This window comes from Miniopterus natalensis, chromosome 2 (assembly GCF_054644295.1).
Source record: "Miniopterus natalensis isolate mMinNat1 chromosome 2, mMinNat1.hap1, whole genome shotgun sequence".
Classification (NCBI taxonomy): domain Eukaryota; kingdom Metazoa; phylum Chordata; class Mammalia; order Chiroptera; family Miniopteridae; genus Miniopterus; species Miniopterus natalensis.
Genome location: NC_142082.1, coordinates 143541984 through 143556791, shown reverse-complemented (window position 1 = coordinate 143556791; position 14808 = coordinate 143541984). Strand labels below are relative to the sequence as shown.

Sequence of the window (14808 nt, the reverse complement as noted above, 5' to 3'; positions counted from 1 at the left end):
CGTGAGGGCCTCGTCTCCCCAGCCTTTCCAAGGAGCTTGGGGTGTCCCATACCCGTGTATGTTTGCCTTTGTACATGCCTATTCTCTCCGTCCTCACTGTAATATCCTGTGTATGGTAAAGGCACAGGAATAGTCTGAAACAACCTTAGTCCTAGGCTTCTTTTTTCCTTGCGGTGGTTCCCATAATTTTCCCCTAATATAAACATTCCCCAATATTATATTCCTTAGCGGGGACTTACTAGTGGTTTCTCTGGGAATAGCCCTGCGCCAGCAAGTCAGCAGGGGCCCAGGCCCAGGCCTTTCCCTGGTGGGGAACTTCCTGTGGTAATGGGCCTCACAAGTCCTGAACTTTCTGCTACAACCTGAGTCTGAGTTCCACATGAGCGGCACATAATATTTCTGCACTACTTGGGGCTTTTACTGAATCATTGTCTTTTCCAGTCCCCTTGCTTGATAAAAGTTTCCAGCTAAGGCAATGCCCTTTTCTGGTGCAGTGACTCGGGTAAGGACACAGAGCTCAAGAAGGGGAACAAGCATGGGAAGAGGGATGTGCCACACACCAAGTCCCACGGAGCATCTGCTGTGCGGATGTCTCCTCCCTGAAGCCACTGTGTCAAGCAGCAAGGACGGAAGGCCTTGCCGCAAGAACCCCCCCCCCCATCCTCGGCTACTTTCCGCACTTGAATACTCAGCAAGGTGTTTAACAAAGGTCAACCTTTGCCTCAAGCCTGTCTGTTGTCTTTTTGCATCTAAGATAACAGACCTTTGAAATGTCAGCGTCACCCTTTCCGGACGCCTCAGGGCACGACCCCAGCACCTGAGCCGACCACTGAGCTCACTGTCCCTCGCAGCCTCTCTGCTGTGAACTTCACTAGGAACGGTTCTGTACCCACCAGCCTGAGAGGCATGATGTCTCTCCATTTGACTTCTTCCTCAGTCTCTGCTTTCCTTTCTCCCGCTCCCTTATTCTGCCACCGATGGACCTCACGGAACCCACTTACATCACCTCCTTTTATTCTAATGTATAAAATAAGCTGCAAAACTGCCGTTCTCCACAGCATTTTTCTCAATCTGTTGAGATTTTGCTTCCTGGCAATTGTCAGTTTGGCTCAAATAAACTAAATTTTTCTATTGGTTTGGACGTTTCTTATATGGACATAACCACTAGAAATAATAATTACATAATGTTTATAGCTACTAATTATCGCTACAATGGCAATCATATTGCAATATATAAATGTTGGTCAAATACTGAATGGCTATGTTTTCACGCAGAGATGTAGTCTGTGGAAAGAGAACAAATAAACAGTTAAGCCTTTGGGACAAAGTGGTGCTCCAGCTGTATTTAATTAGGTGACTCCCTGACTGTTGATGTTGCGGATGTTGATGATGCTTCTGGTACAGAAAGCAACCTTTGGTGATTTACACGAATAATCAGATGAAAATGTGATATCCAGAAAAAAACCCACCATTTACATATACTTTCTACTTCTGTATATTTAAATTTGTTCAAAATAAAATGTTTTTACCACAATTAAAGTTTTGTTTTAAAATTTTTAATGTATTTGGACTTCATTTGAATTGTAGTAAATGAAAGAATTAATTTTGGCTGACATAATAAATGTTTATTTTCTTCTTTTGTCATTAAAATATCTTTAATACCTTTTTCATTTTTAAAAAATCTTCAATATCTTTTTTATTTTTGTTTTTTATCATTATCCTATTTTTATAACCACAAATATAAATTTAAAACAAAAAAATGGGAAGGAAGGGAAGGACAAAAGGAGGGAGGGAGAGAGGAAGGGAGGGAGACAGGCAGAGGAGGAGGGAGAGAATTCCAACCTTTAGAACTAGAAACCCTTAGAATGCTATATTCTTATATTTAGAAATTATTGGCCACTCTAGGGCCCCTCTTATATGATGCAACTCACTGAAACGAGTGATACAGGGGAGGAATAGTTGGCCCTGGAGGACTCATTCAGATTCAGAGCAGGCCTCCTGCTTAACCTCTCTAGGGACCTCCCTCACTCTCTAGGTCCAGCCGCGATCAAATCCCTCTGGCCATTGTTATTTGGGCAACAGAGTCAAAAAGGCTTCCCTTTGGACAGCAAGACTACAGGGATATTGACAGGCTCAGAAGTTCCTCCTGCATCTTCTAAAGAAAGGACAAGGTCAAGGAAGCCATGGAGCTCTAACCATGTCTGTGGCTTTTGCTCTAGTGTTGGAACACAACCATTCAGGTACCCTCCACTGGGAGCATCTCTTCTTGGCTTAGGGAGCCCAGATGAAGACAAATCTCCTTCTCATTCAAATCCATCTTCTCCTAAAACTAGTCACTCTGGGAATCTGTGCGTGTACAAGCCATAAATAGAAATCAGATCCTCATTTATCATCTTCCTGAGTTACCTATCAAGAACGGAGGGGGTGACTGGTTTACCTTCCTCTGATCTAGGCTAAACCCTATAACTATCCATTTTACCAGGTATTCTGGGTGTTCTTTTATCTTTTATCTCTCTTTTTTTTTTTTTTTTTTTTGGCTTTACTGTCCCTGCGATGTGGAGAAGATGGTCCAAGTTTGACTTGGTTTTATACAAACCTCCTGCTACCAACTCAGAGAATAACCCAGCCTTCGTGGACTCTCATGTTAAGATCTGAGCTTACAGTACAAACAGTGGACATTATAGATTCACAGAAACCCTGCAATGGGAAGGCCTTGGAGTAACTGATGTGCACAGCCCTTCCTTCCATTTGGAGGACTTCTTCCTGGCTTCCATGAAACCAGCAAGCACCCCGTGTGCCACTTCTGCTTGGGTTGGCATGGAAGGGAACAAGGAGTTTCTACTCAGTGCCAGAAATACCCAAGGAAGATATTCCTCAATCTTTAGGATTTCTAAGCTGAAATGGATTTTAGAAACCATATAGTTTTCTCAGACTGTTATTTTTTAAAATAAGACTATTTTGTTGTTTTTTAACTCACAAATTTACAGTGGCAGAGAAAGGTCTTATACCATCATCAGGTGTCGCCTTATCCCTAGCAAGCCATCAAACATTCCTCATGGTCTGGCAGCCAGATGGTCAGCCCTCCTGTGGTTTGAACTCAGTTCCCTTTGGAACTGGAGAACAGCACTGCTCTGTGCTCTGGCGTCTGTTCCCAACTCCCTTCCTTTCCTTTTCCAGTCTGGATAATCGCTGTTCTCTGTCCTTCTAAGTCTGATTCTCTACACCCTTCCTTCCCACCTCTCCACCTTGGCCAGTAGTTTACTGCCTTAAGCTGGGAAGGGCTGATGAAGTCTGACATGGCAGGGTTGCCTGTGCTGCATGATCTGTTCTGGGTCAGCCGTGAAGTTTTACTCAATGCCTCATTACCAGGCATGTTCTGAGGCTGATAACCCACTGGAGCATTCTTTCCCATTCTTGTCCCTCTGAAGGAAAACTTGACTGCTCCATGGAAACTGGCAACATAAGCACAGTCACTGCATTTGTTCTTCTAGGACTATCCAGCAACCCTCAGATCCAGGTAGTATTCTTTGTACTGTTCCTGGTGGTTTACCTCCTGACCCTCATGGAGAACCTGCTGATGCTGCTGGTGATCAGAGCTGATTCCCACCTCCACACCCCCATGTACTTCTTCCTGAGTCACCTCTCTTTCCTGGATGCTTTCTATTCCTCAGTCATTGTGCCTAAACTGCTAGAGAACCTTCTTTCCAAGTGGAAGACTATATCCCTTGATGAGTGTTTCACCCAGATTTCCTTGGTCATATTTTCTGGAGCCACTGAAGCTTGCCTCCTTTCAGCCATGGCCTATGACCGGTTCCAGGCTGTGTGCCACCCATTGCTGTACATGGTGAATATGGACAGGAAGGTATGTACTGGCCTGGTGGGAGCATCCTGGGCCATAGGAATAGGGAGTAGCCTAGTTAACACACTTCTCCTGGCTCAACAGCACTTCTGTGGTCCCAACCTCATCCACAGTTTTGTCTGCGAGCTCCCTCCAGTGCTCCTTTTGGCCTGTTCTGACACCTACATTAGCATTGCCTCCATCCTGACAACTGTGGGGGTCCTGGGCTTTGGAACCTTTGCCCTATTGCTGGGTTCCTACACCCATATCATCATGACAGCCCTGAGGATCAACTCTGCCATGGGTCGGAGCAAGATCTTCTCCACCTGCTCTTCTCATGTTCTTGTGGTCATCATCTTTTACGGTTCAGGAGTTTTCAGGTATGTCATGCTATACCTCCTGAATGTAAATGTAGGATATTCCTCACTCAAAAGTGGCCTTGTCTGTAGAACAGAACATTTCCAAGTAGCAGAATAAGAGCTGTGCTGGAATTCAGAAGGCTGGGCTCTAGTTCTGGCTCTGCTGTGAACTAACTGTGTGAATTATGAAAAGTCCATTTTCTTTTTGAGCCTCAATGGTCTACTCTGAAAAATGAACTTACACAAGGACTAAATATGTTCCTACTCTCTTTAACCTATGCTTTAGGAGTTCTCAAAAGGAAATCAGGGAGCCTTTAGTAGATTCGTATTCAAAAAATAAAAACATATCATCCTAGAAACAGGTCCTATCCTTCTTTCCTGCTGGAAGATGATGTCTCCCAAACCTATTTATGTTATAGCTATTTATTAGTCACCTACAAGACACCAGCTGCTTTACATGATTGATTTGGGCATGCATCATGCTACAAGAGAAATATTGTTAACCCCATTTTCGGGTAAGGAACCTGAGTTTCAGGAGTAACCAGGTAATTTCTCAAAAGCCCCAGAACAAGCTAGTCATAGAGCCATAATTTAAAGTAAGTCTCATTGACTTCAGACCTCATGCTCTTTCCTAGTACGCTTCTCTCAAACATAAACAACTCCAGCTGATGAGTCCTTGCTTACTAGGAGACACAGTAAGCATGGTCCAAGCTCTCTATTAGTGAAATGCAGATGGATTTGCACAAATTGCTCCATACTTTTCTCACCTGCTTGTGTCTCAGTTTCCTCATATGTCATAATGGAACAGTAAGATTTCTCCTACCAACCTCACAGAAATGTTAGGAGAGATAAGTTAGATGATGAAAAATCGCAGTAAAATGAATATCTTTTTTAACCAAGCACACCAGAAGCCACAAAGAACATTTCAATGATGATAGTACCATTGCTAAAAGTAAAATTTTTTTTAAACTTAATGCTTCTTTGAGAAATACTCCCAGCGGCACTTTAGCAAGATGCACCTGAAATTTTAATCTTATTATTTTGAATTCATATATTGTGCTTAACACACATTAACTCTCCACTACATTTACTAAGCTTGGTTCTTTTCTAAGCCAGAGTAAAATGTACCTAAAAAGACAAATGTTTGTTTCACTAAGCCTTATAAAAATAATATGCTATGATTCTGAGGGCAACTCCCAGAGTCAGAAATGTTGGGGACAATGGCAGCTTTATTGGACTAAGCATACAGTTGTGCAAGAAACAATGATCACAGGATGAGAACATGTAGTTGTATATATAGGAAAAAGTAGATAAAATTCCTCCTATTATCACCACAGCTTTAATGAACAGTGCTTTGGGTAGTATGAAGCACTGCGGAAATGCATGGAACTATTATTAGTTCTACTCTAACCTGCAGCACCTGATCTAACCTGCAGCAGAACTTCTTCCTCCGGGTGGCTCCTGTAATGCTCTGCAAAAGATCACTCATGTTTGGAGGCATTTAAAGGCAGAAATGCCTGAATTCTCACTGACCACACAGTCATTTCTAGGTGCTGCTACCAGTGAGAGTTGGCTCAGCTTTGGGGAATCTCTTTGCAGAGTCCCCGGAATGGGAGAGACCATGACTGCCAACAGTACTGTGGCCATTGTCCTGAGCTCAGTTTACCCCTTTGTGCACTTGCCTTCCAGGTACATGACTCCAGCATCCGGTTCAGTCCTAGAACAAGTGCTCTCCATGCAGTACAGTGTGGTGACCCCTCTGTTAAACCCCTTCATCTACAGTCTGAAGAACCAGGAGGTGAAGGCAGCTCTGAGGAGGATGCTGGCCAGGAAGCCCAGGCTGGCCGTCTAACCCAGGCTCCACTGCCTCACCGGGAAGAAAAGTTAAAGGAAAGAAGAGGAGGCAAGAAGAGCTGTCACCACTCAGCTATCTCAGGATTCACTCTTTTCCAAAGCAGAAGCCTTAGTCTTTCTCACCACAGTGCCCTCCCCCAATCAAGCGAGAGGCAGAAACTTCCACTGACCAGATGACACCCATCCACAGGGGCCCAGTCACCACACAAGAAAATCCTCACAGCTTCACTGGTCATTTCTACAGCTATTGCTCTTCCCTCTCATTTCTTGTTCTTTCTACCCCTCTCCTTTCTGCCTCTCCCTCACTCTTTCACTTTTGTCTATGCACGAAGTATAAGTCAGCCTGCCTGGCCACTAGCAATATCCCACTGTGTTATGGGAGAGCCCCGTCTTGGTACTATGAGACCAAGTTTCTCCTTTGTTCCCTTCCCCAAAAATTCCTGGCAAGATCTACAGCTCCATAATAACTTAGAAAGAAATAATAAAATAAAATAAAATAAAATAAAATAAAATAAAATAAAATAAAATAAAATAAAATAAAAAAATAAAATAAAATAATAAAATAAAATAATAAAATAAAATAATAAAATAAAATAAAATAAATACATCTCCTCCTGTCTTTTTTTTTCTTAACAAGTGACATCTGAAGTAAAGCCTAGCAAATAACAAAGCCTCAATAACTACTTGTTGACAAATTAAGGAATGAATGATGGGTCCACCTGAAGAGTCATTTCTCTTAGATGATCCTGGAAAATGGGAGAAAGTGAATCTCCTCAACGTGTAAGTCTTGAGAGCAAAGCCCCAGTCTAAGAGCTTCTGAATCCCCAGTGTCTAGAATAGTCCTGCCATCTAACAGATTTGCAATTAGTGTTTCATAGTGGAAAAAAAAAATAAAATGAATGAATGAATGAAAGAGAAGGGGGAGTGAGAGAAGGAACATTTAACTTTATCCAGTAAAATTCCTGCATTCACAATATAGATGTCAGAGGCAAGTAGCAGGGAGGAAAAATGAGGATAGAAAGAGAGAAAAAGAATCCATATTTTGGGGCACTGTCCTGGGTCCTCCTCACACAGAGCTCAATGGTGGGCACCCTGAGCCTCCCCACAGCCCACCATAGCCTGGACCACTTCAGCTCCCTGCCTGGTTCAAGACGCCCCAGGCCTAGAGGAATGAGAAGGAGATGGAGAGAACAGAACAAATGCTCAGCTGCCATCCCACCTCCCATTCAGCTCCCAAGAAAGTTCTCAGGAAGAGAATAGCAGCTTCCATCCTGTTTCTACCTGAAGCCCAAGATCTCTGCTATCAGTCAAGACTACCTCCACGCCAGCTCCTGGTTTATCTCTGTTCTTGATCCTCTGACCCCCAGGCTAAGATCCTCCCTAAAAATAAATTTATTGTCAGTCTCTTTCAGCAAAGGCCTCCAAAGATTATGGCTTCATATATGATATACTCACAGGTGAAATTTCCTGATTTCTGTAGGATGAGGGCCAGGGCTACGGTGCTGAGCCAAACAGCCTCAACTTTAGTTGCATTTCTGTTCTGGCCACTTGATGGAGCTGGTCCCTTCTATTTCCCAGAGCATATGGCTCCCTGAGGGTGTAACTGAGGCAGGGTAATAAGGAAGAAGTAGATGTGTGAGCTAAATGGGAGGAATGGATATCCAAGTCTGCCCTCACCATACACCTATACACAGGGTTACTTCTAAAACCCTGTAGACTTGGGGGAAAGCTTTTTGTCCCATAATTAAAGGGGAATAGCATGCAACACCCCTGGAAGGTGCAGCACATTGTGTTCAAACTCACACAAAAATATGATGAATATCAAGTTATTTCCTGGGAGTTTGTTTTCATTAAGTACAGAAGAGGGATGGTCTCTCTGCCCCTTACCTGGCCCTATAGGTCCCTAAACAGGCCATGGGGACCTCTTTTGGAAGCTGCTAGTCTCTGAGACAAGGAAGGTCAGGTTGCCTAAAGCTCCAGCTGGTATGGGGGGGGGGGCAGTATAATTAGCTATATTAGACATCTTAGGAAAGCAGGAAAAAGAAGAAGACAGGAATTAGAAGATAGCTAATTCAGAAATGTGGTAAATTAAATTGAAGTTTTGGAATGCTGGGTTGTCAAAGCAGGAAGAGATCTCCGAGAAACCACCTAGATCAAGACCCTCATTTCAAGAAGAGGAAATTGAGGTACAGAAGGCGGAGATGACCTGCCAAGATTTGAACCATCAGTGAGTAGCAGAAACAGATGTTAGGACTCAAATCTCCTGATTTTCCTTCTTTCACATTTCTCATAGTCATTAGAATAAATAAAATTGTATGAAAACCCTTCTTAAAAACAAGTGGAGCAGCAAGGAGGAGTAATGGAAAGTAAGTGTCCAGATCCTTCTGCTACTGAGCTGACTGTAAGGGTCCTCTGTTCTTACCTCTGGTTTCCAGAGAGAGTTCCTCTCACAGCTCTTTGCGAAGAGGATTTCCTTATCTAAAAGGTTTTAAAAAATCCCTCACACTCCTCTAGTCACCCACTTCAGATTCTTGGAGCCCCTGTCCTTGCTGTCTTTTCCCACCCCACATCTCCACCTATCAAAATTCCACCCACACTTCAAAGCCAGCTCAAGTGCTACTCTTTTCATGAATCCTTCCTGATCCCTTTTCCCACACACATCCCCAAATGTAAATTATCTTTCCTCTTAGGAATGCTCAGGGCACATTTCTAACCTCTCCCATAATGTTTATGATACTATTCCTTATATATAATCATTTATTCATGTTTATCTCATCTCTCTTACTAGTCCTTTTAGCCAATTTTGGATCCCCTCTATATTTCCTTGAATATGCTAGGTGATCCACAAAAGTTTATTGACTGAATTGGTACAGAAAGTAAATCCATCTTTCTGTTATAAGTTCAGACTATTTCCTCTTCAGTAGAGCTGGAAGGTGGCTATGACCTATTGCTTCAGTGTCCACTGCTCACCCTATTTCTTTCCTCTCCCACCAGAAAGAAAATACAACCAGCCACTCAAAATCAGGCCCTTTATTTGGGACAGAGGTAGAATACATTGTTGTAGTGAAAGTGCCACCAGGGGCACTGAGCATGAGACAAAAGTCCAGTGCACCAGTCAAGCACACCTGGAGAATTGTCCTCAAGTGTCCAGTGGTGTTACTGCAGGGCCCAGGTCTCAAAGAAAAATTAGCTTCAAAGGAGTAGAAAGACCCAAACTGAGGTATCTGGGGAAGAGGAGTTCCAGGAGCAGAATAAGAACAGAAGCAAGGACAGCCGGTGCTCACCACCTCTCACAGAGCCACTGTTCCAGCTTCTCAGAGCAGAGTGGTTTATGGGGCAACCTGGTAATGGAAAGGAAACAGGGCAAGTTGGCTGACTGGATCTTAGCTCAAACTTCCATCTAGCTTTATCCCCAGGAGAGTTGAGGTGGAACAGTATGGATGAAAATTACAGAAAGACCTTCCTAACAAGGTTGGCCACCTAGTGGAATAGGGTACAGTTTTAAAACTCAATAAATAAATAAATAAATAAATAAATAAATAAATAAAAATATAGGGCTAGAAAAGATATACAGTGGTACTAAGGGTTCACTTTAGGGCCTAGGGCTATAGAAGTAGAAGTAGATGTCCAAGTCTAGCTGAAAGAAGGCTGAATCTCAGCCTTCTATTAGGGACCTCATATTAGGACAATTGCCAAACAGCAGTGGAGTGACAGAGGCTTAAAATGTGGAAACCTGAGTCTGCTCAAAGAGTATTGCTTTGGAGACTATATTCTAGATTAAATGACCAGAGGATAGAGAGGAGGGGAGTGGTGCTGGAGCTAAAGAGGTGAGAAGGAAGGGAAGGGAAAAGTAGAAAATAGAAAGGGGATTCACCAGTAGTCAATTCCTTCACTATCCAGGATCTTCTTGGCACACATCATGTCATCAGTAAGGTCATCATCCAAGAACTCTGGCAGTAGTTAGAGGGAACAAAATGATAGGGCTAAGTGTTACCCAGAAAGGTAATGAGTTTTTCTTTTCCCTGGATCTAGTAGGTCTGGTCCTTCTCTGGAGGCGTATGCCTGTTGTCTTTCTATATAAGAAAGCCAACATAGTGATGCCTCTCCGTAGGTGAGGGGCAAGCCTGGAGGAATTATCAACCTCATCAAGACTCCCAAACAGATCATCCACCTGTGGACTTCAGGGGACTGTTTGGGGATTTGGTGATCATGAAAAATTCTAGCAGCCTCTTACTCAGTACTCTCAAGTCCCACCGATGTGAACCCGGAGATTATCCCAGGGATAGGCTCCAGAAAAGCAAAGAAACAGGGTAAAAGGGCTACTCACTATCACAGGAGATGCCACAGATGTTCCTTGAATGAGGTATCTGGTTGTCCCTGCACCAAAGCTTATTATTGATCTGAAAGAGTCCATATTCTGTTCTGCCATTGTTTTTGACTACAGTTTCCGTGTCGTAACCACTGATATGGAATACGTTACAGATCCCTGGGGAAGAGGGAGAAAGGTATCACAGAGATGTCCAGGCACAGCATAAATGAGGATTTGTATTCCTAGAGAGAAAATGGCTCTCCAGCAAGTCTCTAAATATGGCAAAGCAACAGAGTATCTTGATGAGATAGAAAGAAGAGTTCCAAAAAGGTCAGAAAATGAGAGAAAGAAAATATAGGAGAATAAAGGTATTAAGAGTAAACAGATTTTAAAAAGAGGGTTATTAAATAATTGAATGAAAGTGAAGATGATGGGGAGGGGAAGGAGAGTGGAGGAGAGAAGCAGATGGAGAATGGGATGAAACAATGCAGCAGAAAACTCACATTCAGGTAAAGAGACGCCTCCATAGCCATCCATGTCTTTCAGCACCTGGGACAGCTCACATTTCGTAAACTGCTTGGCCTGGAGGGCCGGGAACAGAATGCCCATCAGGAGCAAAGAGACGAAGGACATCATATTGGCTTCCCCCAAGAACCTGAAATAGATGAACCACTCAGCTTCACCTCCTTTTATTCATGGAGAAAGCCCCAGGAACCCTGGCACCAAGCCCTACTTCTAGGAAAAGTATGAAGAAAAACTGGTTGTGCCACAAGGAAACACTGAGCCTGCCAACTTCCCTCCGTAATTTCACCCCACTTTTCCTTCCCCTTTCCTAATCTCTAGCCTATACCAGGTATTGTTTGTTCTCTGTCCAGAGAGAGTTCCAAGCATGATCCTGTTTCCCATTTGGCTTTATTTATACCTTTGTCTCTCATACGGTTGGTTCTAGGAAGGAAGATGTCCCCAGCCAACTTCAGGAACAAAGGAGACCTTGGGGATATTATGAGTGAGGAAATCAGAACATACAATAAAAGTACATGGTCAACTCCCCTTTCCCCTTCAGACATACAGAGTATGTAAAAGGGTTGTATGTCATTACATGCCATGGTCCCAGGATTAGAACTGGCACTTGTCCAGTCAGCCCAGGCACAGTACAAAGCTCAAGAAGAGTCCCTTGATATGGTGGTTCATGGCTGAGGGAGCGGAAATAGCTATAGAATACGGCAACACAGACTTTGAGAATCAGATATAACTTGGGTCCAGAAACTTCCTACTTCAGGAAAACAGAGAACTAGAAAAGTGTGTATAACAGTATGCATTTGGCTATCCTATGAACTACTATCAGGCTCCCACCCCCAAACCTCAAACCTGATTATTCAATGGCATTAATTAAGACATTATGTAAATCCAAGACTAATAACTTGTAACAAATTTGTTCATGGGTATAAGAAACTTGTAGACACCCTCAGAGTTGGTGTCTGTAGATTAAAAATAGAGTGACCCAAGCCAATGGAAAGACTGGACTTAAAGCACTTTAGGATTAGACTGGGATATATATGGAACCTATAAAACAAGATTCTAGATCTGAGTTTTAAGATCAGTGCCCCTGAGCAAGTGGAGTTGAGGACACTAGGTCTGAATAATTCCTTCAGTTTGTTGGCATCAAGCATCTTGTCATGGCACCAATAGCTGTTAGCCTCCATGCCAAGGCTCATCCTCTAAACATGATTTCTTCTGTTTCAGGGGGGTATCCATCCCAACTAAACTATATAAGGCTTCCAAACAGAAGGCATTGAAAACTGTTATATCCTACAACTCTTCAGAATCAGGGCAAACTCCTCTCGGTTTTATCCTGTCTTCTCCACCATGGGTAACCAGTATATGAGGTAGCATGAGTGAAACAAGTGTGGAGGACCTTAGAGTGCCAAGAGAAATGAGCAGAAAGTCCTGATAGCAAAGAAATACATTTTCAGAAACACAGAAAAAGTGCTGCCACTATATTTCTCCTCCATTCCACCCAGAGGCTTTGGAGAGGTGCATGAAGGATAGGAATGGGAATTCTATTACACTAAGCTGGTATGGTTGAGAATATGACTGGGAATGAGAGGATGATCTTAAACCATGTGTGAGAGGGACAAATTTAAAAAGCTAGCCCAGAGGACTAGTCTTTCCAATAGTGGAGTCTAGTGTAAAATGCCTTTTGTCCTGGGTTATGAACAAAGTACCTGTGACAGAATAAAATAGTAGGTCAGGGTATCAGGAATCACAGGGACTTTCTACACTTCCAGCCAAGTCAAGACTTACGGCAATAGCCTGCTCACCTATAATTTGATTGTTCCTCTGCCCTTCCCTGTAGGCAATAAAAAGCAGTATTCAGATCAGAAATCACAGCCAAGTGCAGTAAAGAAAAAAAATGTGCCTCAGACAAGAGGAAAAATTATTTTTCTAGATATGTTTGTAAAGTAGTGTATCTGGGGTTCATCTGAAAAATGTCTAGTGGGAACAGTTACAAGCATTCAGAGAAAGATGCCGATTCTTGGAAATAGACCAAAGAAGAAGAGCAAACAATGATCGTAGCACTGGAAGAGAGGGTGTATGGAAAGACGTGCCACACAGCTCATGGAGAAAAGCTCCTGCTAAAATCTACCTTTCCAGAGAGGCTTAGTTAGGGTGCTCTGCTTACACCTGAGATCTGAATCAAGGCAGTGAAGAGGCATTTACAACAAACAAGATTTTTCAGAAATATACTAGGAAGCTATGTTTGTCCTCTCAGATGCTATGGTAAAAACCAGGGTTTCTCAAACCAGTCCTTTGCGGGGAGGCTTCTACAGATTAAGGAATCAGAAGTATCTGTTTCAAAACATATTTGGCGGTAGCCATCCAAAACTATAGTATGTAGGTGAGCAGTAGTTTATAAACAGAGCTCAGGGCAACCATTTGGAAGGATGCCCTAAGGGCCACAATAATATTGACCTTTACTTCTTACAGTTAATATCCTCACCTTGTTCTACTTCCTTCCATAATTCAGGCAAACTATCACTAGATGAATAAAGCTAGATCTTGAACTTGAAATCCAAATTTCAGACAAATTCTTAATGAAATTAGAGAGCTATTTAAAGCAAATAAAATTTGGAGAGGGGATGCTCTCTATTGGCACTTTCTGATTTGGTTGCTTATATAAATATCCTTGCAAAGTCATTTAGCACTACTGATTCACACTCTATATCTACACCAAAGGTCTGCTCTCGATTTATATAGAATTATTTAAAGTTGTTGTATTGCTACTTCTATAACTGCTTTTATGCTTATATGAACCATTGATTTATTTTTTGAATTGAGAATACTATCAAGAAAAAATGAAAATATACAAATGTAAATCAAAACACAAATTATTTTAAAATGCTAACTAAAATGAACTTTACCTTTTCATTTAATATTAGCTAAAACAAATTGATATGTATGTAATTACAAAAATGCAATATCTATGCAAATCCTATTAAGATTTTCATTCTTAATTTATAAAACATCTAATTTTAAAGAAATATATATTTATATAACTGTATATCAACACCTTCGATAGAATCTTACATTCTGCTTTTTGTTAATGTGGTACTTGTTCTTTCCTTTTTGGGCTGGCTTTTCTCTCCCCTCATTTCTTCCCTGCCACACATTGTCCCATTAATGTATATTAACAGACTACCATACACCCATCCATATTTTTATCAATTATTGTGTGTATATGTGTGGTAAGAACATTTAAGATCTACTCTCATAGCAGAATATAATACAGTATTGTTAATTATAGTCACATTGCTGTACATTAGGTTCCCAGAATTTATTTATCTTATAACTGGAAGTCTGTACCTTTAACCAACATCTCTCCATTTCCCCCACACCCAGCCCCTGGCAACTGCCATTCAACTCTTTGTTTCCATGAGTTGGATGTTTTCAATTTCACATGAGTGAGATCAGACAGTAATTGCCTTTGTCTGACTTATTTCACTTAGCAAAATGACCTTAAGGTCCATCCATGTTGTTGCAAATGGCAGGGTTTCCTTCTTTATTAAGGTTAAATTATATATATGTTTATATATGTGTGTGTGTCACATTTTCTTTACCCATTCATCCATTGACAGACGCATGTTATTTCCATATCTTGGCTATTGCGAATAATGTTGCAATGAACAAGGAGACTCAGATTTTTCTTCAAGATTATGATTTCATTTTCTTCAAATATATATCTAGTAGTGAGACTGCTAGATCATATAGTATGTCTATTTTTAATTTTTTGAGGAATCTTCATACTATTTTCCATAGTGGCTATACCAATTTACACTTCTACCAATAGTGCTTAAGGGTTCCCTTTTCTCCACTTCCTCACCGACACTTGTTATCTCTTGTGTTTTTGATAACAGCCATTCTAACAGATGTGTGTGATATCTCACTGT

At 41.8% G+C, this 14808-nt stretch overlaps 2 protein-coding genes across 2 annotated transcripts; one reads left to right on the top strand and one right to left on the bottom strand.

Moving 5' to 3' along the window:
• The first annotated feature begins 3445 nt into the window (after nucleotides 1-3445).
• On the top strand, nucleotides 3446-6049 carry OR5BS1 (olfactory receptor family 5 subfamily BS member 1). Its single transcript, XM_016201028.2, has 2 exons — nucleotides 3446-4218; nucleotides 5887-6049. The coding sequence occupies exons 1-2, from the start codon at nucleotides 3446-3448 to the stop codon at nucleotides 6047-6049; spliced, it is 936 nt and encodes a 311-aa protein (XP_016056514.2).
• Nucleotides 6050-9331: 3282 nt separating this feature from the next.
• LALBA (lactalbumin alpha) lies at nucleotides 9332-10996 on the bottom strand. The gene is made up of 4 exons (XM_016201069.2): nucleotides 10864-10996; nucleotides 10379-10537; nucleotides 9926-10001; nucleotides 9332-9392 (listed from the first exon to the last, which is right to left on the bottom strand). The coding sequence occupies exons 1-4, from the start codon at nucleotides 10994-10996 to the stop codon at nucleotides 9332-9334; spliced, it is 429 nt and encodes a 142-aa protein (XP_016056555.1).
• Between the last annotated feature and the right edge of the window lie 3812 nt (nucleotides 10997-14808).